Below are 17,816 nucleotides of genomic sequence, written 5' to 3' on the forward strand. Positions count from 1 at the left end.
CACCTCTTCCTTTTATCAGATAAGGTCCCCGAGGTCTTGGAAAGTCGAAGGCCCTGCCTCACACCTGGTTACTGTGACATAGCCTCAAGTGGATCAGGTCTCCTCACATGAAACTTACTTCTGGTTTCTTTACACTCAGTCCTTCTAACAAAGGGGGGGTGGGTGTGTGTGTGCAGGGAAATAGGAAGATAGACAGATAAGGAAGAAAGGGAGGAGGGGTGGGAGGGAGGGAGGAAAGAAGGAACTATCCTAACATCTTTATATAAAGGGATGTTGAAAATTAGGGATGAGGGGCGCCTGGGTAGCACAGTGGTTAAGCGTCTGCCTTCGGCTCAGGGCGTGATCCCTGCGTTGTGGGATCGAGCCCCACATCAGGCTCCTCTGCTATGAGCCTGCTTCTTCCTCTCCCACTCCCCCTGCTTGTGTTCCCTCTCTCACTGGCTGTCTCTATCTCTGTCGAATAAATAAATAAAATCTTTAAAAAAAAAAAGAAAAAAAAGAAAATTAGCAGAAAAGAAAAAATAATATTAGAAAAGGTCAATATTATTCCAGAGACACTTTAAAATGAAGCTAAATGAAGACTGAGTATTGGGTAATTTGCTATTTGCTACACATGTAATACATCAAAAGACCTGCCATAACTTTTAAATCCAGTTTTCCACGTTTTGCTAAGGACTAACAGACACCATGTAAACACACTGTGACAGGTCTCCAGGCATTTCCTGCCGTGCTCACTGAAAGGCTCACAACATCCATGCACTCAGGGCCAGCATGAAGTCCTACCTTGAGCTCGTCGAACCGGAGTGTGAAATGAAGAATCTCTGCAAACTGTTTGGCAAGAGCCTGCTCTCGCTCTAGATGCTGCGTGGGAGAGTATGGGGTACTTGTCAAGGCTCCCAGAAGACCTCTTAGTGCTGCTTCTAAAGAAAGGAAGATTAAAATGTTAAGCCATACCTCCCTGATTTTTATTTAAAAATGAACAATTTATAAATGCTATGATTTTAATTCCCATAAAAATAAGGTCTCTTCAAAAGCCAGATTATCTAAATATAATCACTGAAACTGAATAGTGTTTAACAGAATAAAAACCTTAAAGGGACCAAATTCAGTTCCATAAACCCAAATTCAAAATAACATAGAATGTGAATCTGAATTAAACACCAGAATCAAACAGCAAATTTTATATTATTTTCACCATTCTACAGTGTTGATTTTTATGAACTGGTAAGGGTTACGTACAGCTGAGTAACTTTTTCAGTGGCATCGTGTCCACACAGTCAAATCTCTACATGGCTGAGAACGAATTACCAACTTCTCACACTTCGAATGTGTTGCTTATTTATAAACACAAATTGCTTTCTTTCAGATATTGTAAAGGAAACAAAGTATTTGGTTTAATAATTAGCTTCCTGAGTGTCTTTAGAGCTTGGCATCTTAGAATCACAATATAAATATTCTAATTCATTACATAAGTAAAACGGTCCCTTCAAAATAAGTGCTCTTTTTGGAATGCTAGACTAATATATAGTGTTTAAAAATGGTAATATAGATATTTCACTTCAAAAAAAACCAAAGCAGTCAAACTAATTCATTCAGATTTCAGAATCAGAAAAAAACGCCAGATTCTATTCAGAGAAAATAAGAGTTTATGGTAGTAGGTAGTGATTTGACATTAATGAAAAAATGTCAGATTAAGTAAATATTTATTAATAATAAATTTATGTCAGATCATCAACCCTTAACTTAAAAAAACACCAGCTCTACGATTTATGAAGAACCCTACCATGAACTAACATCCCTACTATGCATTGTGACTTAGTCTCATATTTAATTTTCACCATCAACTAGGACATGAGCATTACAGATGGGTGCATTGAGTTTCAAAGATTTTAGACCCCCCAAGGGTATAGCTAGTAAATGCCAGATGTTTCTGACCCTAGAGCCCTTTTCTTTCCACAATAATACATAATAAATTGTCTCAAATAAAGCAACATTCTACCTAGCCTTCTGTAACCTTATAAAACATGAATCTATGGATTACTACATGATAGATATGTGCTAGTATGTCTAGTATGTGCTGGTACTGATACTAGTATGTCTAGTATGTGCTGGTACTGAGCTAGACACTACATAGTCATTATTTGTCACCTACACAATAACTCCAAATGATAGTTATTTTTTTATAGCAAGTCAGAAAATGTGCTGATTGTCTACCACGTGCCAGGCACTGGGAGAACAGAGATGAAAGCAGACATGCCCCCTATGCCCACATGGAGCGTGACTACACAGAGAAGAAAGACAAATTATTACAGTTGTGATGTGTGTTAAGGAGTACATGATACAATGAAAAAACATAAAAACAGAACTTCACCTAGTTGAAGGCTCAGGAAAAGATCTCTCTGAGTAAGTGACACTTGGGCTGAGACTGAAGTGTGTACTAAGGATGAGCAAGAGTTTGCAAGCACGGCAGTAAGCCAGATCCTGAGCTGAGAAGAGCATGACATAGCAGAAGAACTGCAAGAAGACCAATACAGGTAGAAAATAGAGTACAAGGAGGAGAGTAACCCCAAACTAGAACAATAAGCATGTGATTTATGTGCCATATCAGCTATTCTGGTCTTGTCATCCTAATGTTCCTGGAAAAACTACTTGAGCAGGGTAGTGATATCATCAGATCAACATGTATAAAAACTCCACATCATCTGCTATGTGCAGAATGGATTGCAGGAGTATGGATGGCTTATAGACGTGCAAGAGTGGATGTGAAGGTCAATTAAGAGGAAAAAACCATTTTAGCTATTTTGAAAAATGGTCTACTCATCTCCCAAGATTTATTCCATCTGTCAGTATTAATATAAGTGGAACGCAAAGTTTGAGAGAGATGAGAACAGTAAAAACTCTTAAAACACACACACACCCAATACTGTTACAGGCTGTTAAAGAAAAAAAGAAATTTGCATTTTTTAGATTTTATCGAGTCTCAGGGTAAATTTAACATTCAAGGTGATCTACCACTTTGGGGGACGGCAGACACCCTCCCTCAAGGAGTGCAGGCCAGTCACTTGACTGAGTTGGGATGGACAGTATCCATGTTGGATGACTTCTGTCCCTGAATGGCTGAAGTCCTCAAGGGCAAATCTGTGAAAAAAAGGGCATCTCAAGACAATGGCACTGCTTATCTGCCTTTGGGGCACCCAGACCAGCCTCTCATCTTGGGGGCCTCTGTGGATACAAAACAGTCCTACTAGTCTACAATGCCATGTGTCTAGAAAGGAATCAGAGACAGAAGATCCCAGAAGGTGGCTCATGTCTCTGGCTGAGTTGGAAAGAAAGGGAGGTCAAGGAAGAGATGATGTAGGAACTGGTCCTCCTGATGGAGCTCCTAAAACAAAACTCTGTGATTAGGATTCTTAGGAAAGGTGACAAGAGGAAATTAACAGGCTACTAAGCCCTAAATTCTAGAAGAAATTAGCTGGTAGATCAGTGTACAAGGTTACAAGGAAGAGACCAAATGGGAGAAATAATAAAGACAGATTAGTCCACAAAGTAGAACAGTAAGGAAATAACTGGATGCCTAGGAAGAGGAAGCCCCTGTGGAAAGTTGCCCTTTAGAGACAAGAATTTATTCTCACCACTACCATCCACACCTCAACCAAAGACTTATATCGGAACTTAAATCCTCAGAAGAGAACACCAAAGACGTGGACTGTGGGTGACTTAACATAGCCAAGAAACATGACCACACTCATGTGGGCAATCTAGCCGAGTAAAAACGAGCCAACATGTTGGACAGACCTACCCATTATGACCCCAGCGGATGGTCCCTTTTAATAAGCCCCTAGAACAGGAAGAAGACTGAGGAAAGACAAAGGAGTCTGTTGACTGTCTGATCATACAACCTTCACTGAGGTTCCTCAACCAGGAAGGCGTCAGCCTGAAACAAGCAAGTACAGGGTATTTCCCAGGCCAGCAATGTTAATCTTGTCAACAAAGGTCAGTATATCTTCCAAATTAGTCGAGTGATCCCTTCCCTGTCTCTCTGTAAGTATGCAACCTGGCAAGGGATCAGGGCCCCTCTTCTGGAGTACACACCACAGTGTATTCGTGGTGTTGAGGCCAAGCACCCTCCCCTTGGAATTGCAAGATTCTGAAGGAACACTTGTATCTTAACAGTTAGGTGGTGCTTTGTAGGCCATTTGTAATGTGTACCCTCACCTGTGGCTCAAGTCGGAACAGAAGAGACAAAAGGTTCAGTGAATATAAACCAAATGGCTCACCAGACTTGAGGTCCAGATAGAGTACTGAAACTCAGAGAATTTAAGTCATGTGGTCAAGACTACACAACTAATACATGGCAAACACCAGATTTCAAATAGGAAGCTATGCCTCCAAAGCCTAAAATCCATTATTATTGCTTCTCCTAAATACCCAACACATATCCAATACATCAGATGTGTATTCTTTTTTTTTTTTTAGAAATTATTTATTTATTTGACAGAGAGAGAGAGAGAGAGAGAGAGAGAGATCACAAGCAGGGGGAGAAGCAGAGTCCCCGGTGAGCAGGGAGCCCGACATGGTACTTGATCCCAGGACCCTAAGATCATGACCTGAGCTGAAGGCAGACAGACGCTTAACCGACTGAGCCATCCAGGCACTCCTATATGTGTGTATTCATTAATTCATCCCTCACTCACTCAAGAAACAGTGAGTTACTATAATATGTAAACAAGGATATGTTTCTGTCAACAAGGAAACTGGAAACATTACTAACCAGGTTACTGGCAAAGAGATGAGGGTTAACTTGTCCTATCTTAAATTTGTACTTTGTTCATAACTTTACAGAAGTCCCTAGAGTAATCAAAGTTCCAGGCTCTCACATGACGGCATGAAACACCACAGCTTTTCGCTATTACCTATGTTCTAATACCACTCGGCTGAAATGGAACACACACCACTAACCTGATTTAACTCCAATAGTTAAAACATAAGAAAACATGTAAGCCTGACTGGTTGGGCCTATTTTACAATGATCCTTTTTTAAGTGGCAAATGCTAAGAGGCCAAGATGAGTCTGAACAGGCGTGAGCACCACCTAAAGCAATGTAACTTCAAATGCAGCTAGGAACTAGCAACTCAAGAAATACTCTCAATACGAAGGAGTCAAGATAACCACAATTAAAAGATTTTAGTTCAATGAGGTTACAAAACTACAGACTACAGAGATACTTGATTCAAAGGTCGGCAGCATGAAAGAACTGACTGTCCTGTTGAGAAAATAAGCTACAATTCCTATTTCTAGTAAGAAAAGGATAATTTATATCAACATTTCTATTTCAACAATCTGTACATTTAACAGTCTGCTTCATCTAAGGAAAAACAGCAGTTGTCTTTGTTTTTAAAAAACCTAGGCATTTTTAAAAAAAATGAACTTCAGCTTTCAAGTACGTTGCAGACCCAAGTGGCCTAGTAGCTAATATGAAAGTATGGAGAGCCGGACAGAAAAATCTAGGAAGTGACAGGGACCTATGAGAAACTGGAAGGCATACACCAATGGACACAGAGATGCTGTGCCACAGAGATCGCTCCAGCCAACTGAGACGTAGACTAACCAACCACTGCCTAAGCCACTGATTTTTCCCAAGGCATCTGGAGATTTAAACAAACAACACAGAACCCAAATAATTACCAATTTTTAAAACCTGGCAACTTGTGTCTTTCAAATTACTCCAACAGCTAACTGCCTAAATCTTACCTGCTCTGTCTCCTTCTTCTTCAAAAGAAAAGGAATTTCAATTTTGCTTACTCATGGTATGGAAGGTACAATTCTGATCTCTGAGTAATTTTTCCCATGCCAGGGAAAAAGCAAATGGTTTCGAATGCTTCTTGTTTGAGTACCTCCCTACATAACTTTGGGCACATAATCAACTTGCTATTTCTCATCTTGTACCATTTTAGATACATGAACTGACCATAATCAGCAATGATTTTTAAGAACACAAAAATCTAAATAACCCAAGGGCCTGCGAATTAGTTCCCACATATGGGACAGGATTCGCTATAGAGCTGGAGAGAAATTCTACCAAGTGGTTTCTCATTCTAGGACTCTTCAGGCTACAAAAAAAAAAAAAAAAAAAAATCAGACATTTCCTTGTGGAAGTTATAATTTGTTGGGGGAAATGGTCTAAATAAATGAAAGACCTGGACTGATAGGGATGGTAAGATTATGCTGTAATCTTACAGTCTTAACAAGATTACTGTACCTATGTACCACACAAATTTAGCCAGGTGAACATAAAATACTCTACATTAATTCCTTAGCAATAAATGTCTTTTTCACTAGGGAAGTCATAATTACAAAACTTTCAACTTACCTAACCTCTGAGAAAATTCATAAAATGTCTTTAATTTGCCTACTAGTGGGACAACTGCACCCCAAGCCTTCTCTTGCAACTTCTCATCTGCTGGATGCTGGATTGCCTTCAAAATCCAAAGAATAAAAATAGTTAGAGTTTTAAAAATCAAAACAGTGTTATTTTTACATTAAAATATAGGTTTCGGCAAACATAGGAAACCCTGGTATACTTGATAAAATATCACCAGTCTCTCAAACCATTAGGCAATCTTTTGTGAATATGGAGGGCACTTCCAAAGAAAGGTATTTTCTTGCTTTCATCTTTCTTTTGCTTTTTTTAATCTTTTATGGAACTTAACGCTTTTTTCAACTATCTGGCTTGTTTTCTCTAACATCTTCAAACAAGCTAAACACGCTATCTGAAAGTTGAAACTCATAACCAAGATGGGGGAGTTTATGGGGGTCCTTCTTATAAACATTATCAGGAGGTATCGACATGTTTAGATTTTCCAAAGGCACTAGGTACTCTGACTCCATCCACACTAAACTGAAAAACAAGAAAACAAAATAAAATTGAAACCAGAAAGATTTAGGGAATGCTCTGAATAAATCAGCTACTAACTAAACAAATGGGCTAGATATTATTTACACAATGTGCCTTATAAGCTGCCACTACATCCAAATTTTCTTGTTTTTTTTATATAAAACTTTTTTAAAAAGATTATATTCATTTATTTGACAGAGAGACAGGTAGAGCATGAGCAGGGGGAGGGGCAGAGGGAGAGGGACAAGCAGTCTCCCCACACAGAAGGAAGCCCAACTGTGGGGCTCGATCCCAGGACCCCGAGATCACAACCTGAGCCTAAGTCAGAAGCTCAACCAACTGAGCCACCCAGCCGCCCCTATATAAAACTTTTTAAAATGATATTTAAACACAGCAGGATTCTGAAGTGAATCCCATTTATGTGACTACCTAGAATTTTAATGTTAAAGAAAATCTGTCACTACATATAACAATCCTTCCTCCACATTGATACAAATATTTCAAAGGGACTGTGATACTATCCTGACATATATGAAAAAGTTCTTTTAGCCTCAAGCCCCATCTCAGCAATGTTTCACATCAAGTGGTAAAAATCTGTTTTTTAGGAAATAAGAAACAGATAAAAATTAAAATTTTCTTTTCTTGAGAAGCATATCCAACTTTTCTTGCAAGGATCTAAAAATACTTTCTCTTAATATCAAAACGGTCTGGCAAACATTATCCATGTTCGCAACTGAGTGAGTTAACAACTGAGTGAGTTAACTACTTCCCTGACCCTGCCTGCCCTGCCTCGATGGAGAACTGGGACACTGGCTGCTCTTTTACAACAACATATTATGGTTCGTCACTATAATTCTGATTCCTTCTCCTTTTGCCTCAGTTTCACTGTGTTAGGTGACATTTTTGGTACAGCACCCAGACAGCCCAACATGCAAATGACATTTAGTACACGTCAGCAGTGAGACTGTCGTGGAGCAGACATGGTAACCCTCAGTTTCAAAAATGTTAAACTGGTATAGATGTATCAAAACAGTACTGGAGAGTTCTTATTTCCCTCACCCGTGGTTTATCCTAGAGAATAAGCTTTGTTTATTTAATAGATCCTGTATTAAATCAAACTTTATTCTATTTCAGTCATGTTTAATAAAATGCTATTTAAACAAAAATGTAAGTAATTCCACATCCTCAGCGTGGGTTTTTACATTTACCTTGCTCTTGAATGATACTGTTTCAGGGAATATTGTCTAAAATGTAATCTGGTTCAGAAGTACAAACAATTTTGGGGTGCCTGGGCGGCTCAGTCTGCCTTCACCTTGGGTCATGATCTCAGGGTCCTGGGATCGAGCCCCGTATTGGGCTCCCTGCTCGGCGGGAAATCTACTTCTCCCTCTCCCTCTGCCTGCCACTCCCTCTGATTGTGTTCTCTCTCTCTCTCAAATAAATAAAATCTTAAAAAAAAAAAAAAGTACAAACAATTTTATAGATCTCATTTTAACTGGCCAAACTGACCTCCAGAAAAGGCAACGATTTTATAATAGCACTTGTATTAAACTACCTGTTCTTTCATAAACCAACCAATACTGAGCTTTTAACAATTTATTATCATATACAGTAAAACTGCTTGACAGTGCTATGCATTTATTGGTAAATCTGAACATTTTTTTCTATCGTCTGTGCTTTTTCACAGGTAGAATGGTTGTTCTACCAAGTTTATTTAAGTCTTCCTATTGACAGTTGCTGTAGTTCTATCTGTTCTTTGTATATTTGTATATAACCAGCTGTTATTTATACTTTTTTTTCTTAACCTCAATTGTTTTCCTACTATTCAGAAATATTTTCTGCTTATAGAGTTAAACCCAAACATCAATATGCATTCCTCAGTGAAAATTTCTTCAAATGCTTGAATAGTTACACACTACTTACCTTAATCTACATAAGATTTAAATGCTGTTTTAAGTCTTCTAGCTTACATTTTTTTTTAATCTATTTTATTTACCTATTTCTCTGTTCTTAATTCCTTCAACAAAGAATTAATGAAGGTACCTTTATAATAAGTCTCAAAGCCTGGTAAGGTGAATCTCTTACTATCTCCTGTGATTCTCCCCTTTCCTTTTAGTGTTATTTTTCTATGTAAACTTTAACTTTGTAACATTTATTTACTTTCCCGTGTGACCGACCATGGAATGCCACGAGTGCTCTGAATATGGGTGACCGCAGGGTCCTACGGAGAACTCCAACCTTTGGTCACTGCGTCTAAAATTCCTGGTTTCACAGCTCCCTCTTTGAAATGGCTCCTAAGTAAGGTTTCTATCATTTTACCGGCTTTTAGAAGAAGACAACTGCATTCAATTAAGTCAATATATGAATTTCATTAAGTCAATATAAAGACTATAGTAGCCTTCCCACACAGAAGCAGAGTAACCCTTCACTTGGTTAAGGTTTAAAAAAAAATCCCAAGGGCTCTAACCTTACATATAGGTAAGTCTATTTCTCTATATTTTTTCTTTATTGTTTATGGGAGACAACTGTAACCAGCTGATCAGAATTCAACTGTAAAACAAACTTTAAAAATTTAATGATATAATACTGAACATTTAAAAATAATTTGTAGCACTGATAATCAACACGAAGACACTAAAACACTTATAGAACAAATTGTGAATTGTTGTGACCTACAGGAAAAGAATTTGTCAATTAGTTAATTAAGATCCTGTTTGTTTAAATTTTCCATTTCCACAAATGTTTGATTTTTCAAAATACGTTTAAATGTTTAGGACTTGAATTTCACAGAAATGGTTACATGCCTTCATTTACTGAAATCTTAAGGTTTCACTTAAGCTAACGATATTGGCAAGATTCGCCGAAGCTCTTCTATTTATTTCTTCAACAGTTATTAAGTGCCTCCTAAGCGCTGTTCTGGTGCTGATGACACACAAATTAGTAAGAAATCAGGTTTACCCTCCTGCTCGAGCTGGAGGTGGTGGTGGAGTTATCAACATTAAATTTCAATATTGTTTTTAAAAAGTGATAGTTACCATAAAAGAAATGTGTGCAAAGCACTGGGGCAACAGAGTAAGGGGGAAGTAATTACTGGGATGTGAAGGAAGGAAAAGTGTGCATGTGCAAGACATTCAAGGAACAAACAGTCCAAGCCAGGAGAGGTAAAAAAACGGGAATTCACGTTATCTATAATTTCCCTCAGCTAATGATATCACCAATGGCTAATCTAAACCAGAAACCCTGGAATCATTTAACTCCCCTTCTCCCTTATATTAAATATCCAGTCAATCACCAAAACCTGTGATCCCTTAGTCCAAAACTAAATTGTCTTGAATCATTTTCTGGTGCCTACACTTAATTCTGCCTTCACTAATACTCCAAATGTCATTAGAGGAATGGAGCTGGATATGGACAATAAACCCAACAGACTGCTCCTTGACAACCTCTGCACTGTTAGTTATACACAAGAATAAATGAAGCAGAAGGGTGGGGAAAAAATGAAGAAACAGGGCAAGGCCCTTAAGAAATGCAGTAATGAGAAAGAGATAGGTCCAGAGGCTAGGGTGTTTTTTGGGTGGTAGAGGACACCTGAGTATGTGTATACTCTGAGAGGAAGAAGTCAGCAGAAGAAAAACACAGAAGATGTAATTAAGAGAAGGAATAATTAAAAGAATAAAGTTCCAGAGGAGGATGCAGAACAAAGGTAGAGACATTAGTCTTGGTAACAAATAGAGATACAGCTTCTGAAAAACAGAAGAAGTGGAATAAGTGGAATAAGAGATCAAAAGAAACCTGGACGAGTTCAGAGGCTCAGAAGAAGAAAAATCGAGGCGACCACACCAAATATATGTTCCATGGTGTAAAGTCATCAGACAGAGTTGGGGGAGTCCAGACCGCAAGGATGATAGCAACCTTCTCCCGGAAAGCGCAGGAGGAGTGGAAAAAATAAGGCTAGCAGGACCAAAGGCCACAGAAAGTTTCATTCTGTCCTCCTCTCCAAAGTATAAATAGTCCCCCCATGCATACTGTAAATTTCTGGTGTGACAGAAACCAAAACGTATTTTCTTTAACATACATAAATTACATATTCACAGAACACCGTTTTCCTTTTACCCTTGTATCACTACAACCACTTTTGAAATAATGCAAGTGATCATTCTTAAGTATATATTTAACATGCAAAAGAGAATTCGAAAGTCCGTACAAAAGAGATTAAGAGGAGAAGGGACATAGTAAATTTTAGTTTATCAGAAAATGTTTAAACGTGCTTTACCTCTCGTATTTCATGGCCAGCTCCTCTATATGATTGCAAATCCTCCAAGATACCTTCTGCATCTTTTAATACTACATTCACCTGATTATAAATTTCCTTCTCAGACTCTGTAGGCTGGGCATCTAAATAGCAGGAAAGCACAAAAAAATTTACAGTCACATGATTTTTTTTTAGTACATTATAACTCTAAACAATGAACAATCTCAATTTCTAAAGATGGCTCATACTTTATTCAATGTTAACTTTGCACTTCTTATAAAAGATTGATAATTTTTCCATACTTCTGTATTTGAATAACTAGCCTCAACTTTGTAAATATCACAAAGGAGCAAGGGACCATCAAACATTACTATTTACCTTAAGTTAGAAATCATGACTTGGTATATTAAATGAACTTGAGAACTGTAATTCAAAATTTAAACTGTGATAGTGTTAATAATCACTTTTTACTACTGTAGTAATCATTATCAGTAATGACTGTAAATGCATGAATAATGATTTATTTTAATGCAACAGAAATGGAAAGCCTACTAATAGATCTTATTCCTCTATGGTTTAAGACAAACTGTTTTCCTATAAAGTTCATTTTAATGACTTGAGTTTCAATATAAAATAAATTAAAAACTACTTTAAAAGAATAGTTGTTAGATGTTCCCCTTTTCTAGGGACCACTTTCAATTCTGTGCCAATGAACTTCTCTGCTGATGAGCACAAGGTCAAAAACTCCTGTGCAGAGGGGTGCAAATTATGACACTGCTTCAGAATGGCTAGGCTGCTGAAAACCAGTACTTGCAGCTATAATGCTGTCACTGAAATTTTGAAATACTAAAGCAAAAACGGGCGTGAGAGAAAAATGAAGGGAGAATTATAGTCATAAAAAGCATAATCAGGAACACAAACATATGGGCATTTCCACCACCTGTGGTGTTGCCACAGAGCATATGCTAATAGATGACTAAATCTGGATTTCTCGCTCCTAAATTCGAGGCAACAGAAACTCTGTTTTTAATAACTTGGTCGTTTGTTTCTCTAAAGATAAATCTTTTTTATTTAATACGATCCTTTTTTTCTCTTGGAGAAAAATGGGCAATCTGTGTGAAATGGAGTTTTTCATAAATCTTTCCAATCAGACCACATTAGATGCTACAGATAAGGCATAAAGCATTAAAAATGATAAAAGTTATGATTATCATAATGTCTTAGAGAGGCACCGTGTTGGCTGAATTCCTCCACACAAAAATTTTTCTTACAGGGACAGGGGAAGCAGACCATATTGATAATATGAATTGAGAACATTTCTGATAAATCCCTTTGTCTACCAATCATGTAAAACTAGTACTTAGACTTTTCCGCACCCACTTGACCTTCCCACAAATATACAATATATTTATTTCTTTCCTTAGAAAATTTAAAGAAACTTAGTTCACACATGAAACTACAAGTCCAGATGTCTAAGAACTGTAACTTTATTTTGCACATGGGGCAAGCCATAATTCAATTCCACCTATTAAAGCTGCAAACTAGTCAAAAATATACCGGTTTTTAAAAAATCAACAGAGCACCAAATTTTAACTTCAACATACTTAAACAGTACTACGGTAACAGTTAACAGCTAACATTCATGTGCAAAGCCAACTTAAGAATTTGTGTTCTTGTATCGGTTTCTTTATTTTCCAAATCTCCTTTCAGAAATCATGTTTTTTAATAAAAATACTGTGACAAAATTACACAAGAGGAGCCAAATTAAAAATACTCTGTGTCCAAAGTCGTAAAGGTATTACTAGAAGCAAATATTGATATTGGAGCTAAATGATTTTTTAAAAATCAGGGTTTGTCATTTAGCAGTAATAATTTCTCACATTTAGCCAGACCATATTCTCCAAGCTAATAGACACACACTAAAAAAAAGTACACCTCATAACTTTTATACTTACACCAGATGCAATAGAGAAAAATACTTTTTTTTTTTAAACATGCAGTTTTATACTTTTTCATATGGAACTGTGAAACTACAGACATAACATCAATAGTAAACACACATCATAGTTTTAGTTCATGAAGTGGGAATTCATGACAAAGGACAATATTATGACTGTTATATATCAAAAGATACTTGTGAAGTTTGAAAATACTAAACTGTATTTTTGGTGTGGTGACTAGCTGTTAACAGAAAAATGTGACACTGAGACTTACATACAAAAGAAACATTATCAAGTAGATTTACGTAGACCTTGGAAGTGGTTAATAATTAAAAGTTTAGTAAGTACCAAGAAATTTAAAAATAAAGGAGAAGATTCCAGTTCCCCCTCAGGGTGGAAAAAATACCCAGCACCACACTGATTAAACATTTTTTAGACTGTCACAGGAAAGTCACATTTATAATTTTGAAAGCTGCTGAAGACTGCTGTAGAAATGAAGACAAACAGAAAGTAGCAGACAGGTAATAAGCACTACTTTACCGAGAGCAAGTCATGCAAAAGGGTGAAATACTAGGGAAGGAGAAAGACTATAAAATAAAGCATTTTTTCAAAAAATGGTATCATATAATGCAACCAAGACTTGTCACTTTGATTTTTCATGGCAAAGAATGAAAAATTTTATTACTTGAAGAAAAAACTATCACTTAACCAGCTGACAAAAGGACATTCATTTGATTGCAAAATAAAGTATCTACTACTGAGAGTAGGAGTAGTGATTACTCATCAAGCTTACTTTCAGCTGTTCAAGGGAAATTAAAGCACGTTTCAGTTGCTGTTATTATTTGAAGGTAAAATTAAATACTGTAGTAATTTCATACTGGTCTATTAAAGAGTCACTGAAAATAATTGCTAAAATTGAATCTGTTCTGGTACAAAAGGGGACAAAGATCAGCTACAAAAAAAATAACAAAAAGCAAGTCACATAAAAACTCTAATTGTGATAAGGGGTCATTGTGCTTTAGTGTTGCACTCACTCATTTGGTAAATATTTACAATCTATCTCTATAAGTTTCATGAAGGCAGGGACGTCAGTGTATAGCACATACACTGTACAGGATGTCAACTCAGTCCCAAGTAGATTTTCTATAACAAATATTTGGTGAATGAATGAGAAGGTAGAGATACAAATGCACCTCCAGCATGAGTTAAAGCAAACTATTATGCATTTTTATCTCCGTATGAATACAATCCTCCATCATTTTAGAAAAATAAATATAAGAAAATGCCACCAGAATAAAGATATTTCAAAGTACAGGGCAAAAGCAACTGAAAATATGCAAGAAGTAAAATAGGAAAATAAAGTTAGACTAAAAGAGTGGATTTCAATAGTTTTACAAGATTGCAGGGGACAAGTCACACAAAAGACACAAGAATTAGAGGAAATGTATGACTAAATGGAAAGGCACTTTAACAAAGAATCAGAGAAAGTAAGATTCCATTCCTCATTTACAAACCACCACTTTTATTTACTCTCCTATTTTGGTCTACCTGGAGATAAGTAAGTCAAGTTAACTAACAGATACTGAACTTCTATCATTTACAAAGCACTATGTGAAGGTTGGAAAGGGACATAAAAATAAACAGAAGTCCCTCTCCCCTAAGAACCCCAATTTAATGGACTAATAGATACAGTAGTTACTCAGGCTAAAGATGTGTCATTAGAATGAGCTATAAATGTCATTATCAAATAAGAAATTCCAAAAACTGGAAGAGGCTATACTGCCCCCAATTCAGTGCTTTTTATATACTGCCATCAGTATAAATGCTGCCAAATTTTCTGGGGCAATTCTAGGCTTATATCTTAGTTGAACCATTATTCTTAAAATAAAATCTTATCATAACTTAAGAAAAAGGCCCTCTTTCTAGTACACCTCAAGAGTAGATAATATATTTCACTGAAAACAGAATGTCATTTCATGCCTTAAGGCCTTTGTAGATGTTGTTCCTTCTTTCTAAACAATGTCCTTCACTAACCTACCCTGAAACACTCTAACTCACCCTCCACAACCCAACTCAAAGTTTACCATCTGAAAGTCTTCCATGATAACCCATCTACTCACTGCTAGGTATAGTTAATCCCCTGTGATCTACACCTTGAATGGTGAAGGATATAAAGGAAATGATTAGTTTGCGTTTCTACCTACTAGATTGAGAACTCCTGAAAGGGAGGGGTTGTATCTTCATTATCTCTGAATCCCCAGCTTCTACTGGTTGGCATACAGAAGGCAAGCCGGAAATGTTCGTTGAACTGAACTGAAAACCCATGTATGTGCATGCATATAAACTAAAGGAGTCAAGACTCAAAGACAGGTTCATTCTGTAAACCACAGGATTCCACTGGATCATGTTTTATATGCATAAAAATACTGGATTTTTATACAACTTGATGTAAAATGCCAGTATATCTATCTGTATGAAATTATTTCTCTAGCTGCCCAATCATGGAGATACAGTGAGCTAGATTTAACCACTAAGAATGATGGAATAGTAAAGCTAAATTACTCTGGTAACCTGAATATTAGTGTTCAACCAGAAACAATGTAGTATTAAATATGCTACTTAATAAAATAATGTGGCTTTATTCTCAGTAATCACAAGGAACTGGCAAATCAACTATATTGACAAATCCGAGTCCGCTATATAGCTGTTGAAGACAGGACCCACGCGTTGGGCTGAAGTCACTGAAGGAGTCTAATGATAAGATAAACCTTTACAAACGCATAGTTCCAAAAAGGAGCAAATATGCAAGAGATGAAAGATAAAACTTAAGAGAGAACTTTAATGTTGGAATCAAAAGAAAACATTTAAAAACCTACATAAGTAACAACGGGCAAACTCTGGCCAAGTATACAGTATATCAAGCGTCAAACTAAAAGTTCTACTTTGGGTGATAAGGGCAACAAATATCACTTTTACTTTACATCTGCCTTTAACAAGTTAACATTTCATATACAGTTCTTCATTATTATTATTATTATTATTACTGGTGGTGGTGGTAGTAATTTTAACCTATTCCTGCCACTAAATTACCTATTTGAATTTTAAGGATAATGGTTCAAACCCCGAAAGACTGTAAAACCAAGACCAAATAATATTTAAAATACTATAGTAAATTCATGCTCCTCACTTGACAACATGATGCTAGGTTAACAAAAAGATCAAGTGCCAAGTCTTGAATAAGATCTTGACTGTATCAAAGCCAAGATTCTGCAAATGTAAGGAATTTGAGACAGAATAAAAAGAAGACAGAATAGCAGAAAAATATACAAGACCAGTTTGAAACAGATGCAAATAAACTAAAATACAGCTCTAATGTAAGTTGCCTCATCTGAAAGAAGAATCTTCAAGTCAGCAATCTGCTTAACATCCCCAAGCTGATTAAAATTCATGCTGAACATGCACTGAAAATGGCACTGTTAAATTGTTGAGAAGGGTCAAGAAAACTAATATTCATTTAATAACATCTTCCCCTAAAAACCCAACAATTTAATATGGTCCTGATATTCACATTACTATTCTTTGCTAGCCTGCACACAGGACAAACTGTAACAGAAGATTTCTAGGAATGTAATAAAAAAAAAAAAAAATCAGAGACCACAAATTATTCCATAAAATGGTGATAAGCTACAAACTCATTCATATGAACTGTCCTGGTTTAAAGAAAAAATATATAAATTATTCATAAAATAGAATGAATTGTATAGTATCACATAAACTGAAGTTGATGGAAAATGCAATGACTCTCTGGGGATAGATTTTAGGACTTATTTTGTTTTCAAAACCAGAAAAGGCCTTAAATTTTAAGAATTTAAAAATCTGTTCAAATGTTTTAATCTCAGATAAAAATGCACGGGATCACACAACTTATAAACTTCTCTCTCTTCACCCTTTCCTAACAATTTTTTAATAATGATCAGTTAAAACAGCAACATTCACAGTGAAACAACCAATTTAATATCATTGTTCTCAATTTGACAACCAGATAAGCTAAAGCGATACAGACAGCCAAAAAGCAAAAGCTTCCCAACATGCACAGGGGTCAATGACACTTACCTGCCACTCTTAGACCATATTACAATAGGTCATGCAACATAAAACAAACAGAAGGCAAATTACTTAAAGGTCTGTGAACCCATTATTTTTCTTTTTATTTAGAGTTAGAAAAAAAAAAAAAAAAGGATTCCCAAAATACATACATAAGGAGTTTAACTTTTCAAATTATCTGTGAAGATTAAATAATTAAGGTTCACACTTACCTTTTAATATTATGCCCAAATTACTGAGCTTTGAATGGCCTTCATGAACAGATTTGTTTTTAAAATACTTCGATACATAGAGTAATTAAAGTCTAGTCAATTTTTCTCAACTGCAGTAAAATTTTCCCCAAATATTGCTTCTATTAACAAATCTCAAAGTAGCACTTGTCCTTTCCACCAAAATTTTTTCATAAAATTATTTTCATTAGAGTATCTCCAATTATAAAATAATGTCCAACTAGGAGATAAGACTCTGTTATAAAAATTCAAGTAAAAACATTTTATCACAATTTAATCTATAAAATATGACTTCCAGTTCTAGAAGGCACCAGAAATTTTACTCAAACAATTCATAGCTCAGTCATGCAAAGCAGTTAAAAAGATGGCAAAGTGGAAACATTCATTTAGTGCAA

General features: G+C 36.2%; 1 protein-coding gene across 8 annotated transcripts in view; it reads right to left on the reverse strand.

Moving 5' to 3' along the window:
* Window positions 1-17,816, reverse strand: part of CYRIB (CYFIP related Rac1 interactor B) — a 140,713-nt gene that overhangs the window by 13,825 nt on the left and 109,072 nt on the right. For all 8 annotated transcript variants that reach the window (XM_040625997.1, XM_040625996.1, XM_040625999.1 and 5 more), the window contains 3 exons: window positions 11,169-11,290; window positions 6,371-6,476; window positions 784-920 (listed from right to left, as the gene is read on the reverse strand). In XM_040625997.1, coding sequence (XP_040481931.1) covers window positions 784-920; window positions 6,371-6,476; window positions 11,169-11,290 — 365 coding nt within the window. The remainder of the gene's footprint in view (window positions 1-783; window positions 921-6,370; window positions 6,477-11,168; window positions 11,291-17,816) is intronic.

Source organism: Ursus maritimus, unplaced genomic scaffold (assembly GCF_017311325.1).
Source record: "Ursus maritimus isolate PB19 unplaced genomic scaffold, ASM1731132v1 scaffold_9, whole genome shotgun sequence".
Lineage (NCBI taxonomy): Eukaryota > Metazoa > Chordata > Mammalia > Carnivora > Ursidae > Ursus > Ursus maritimus.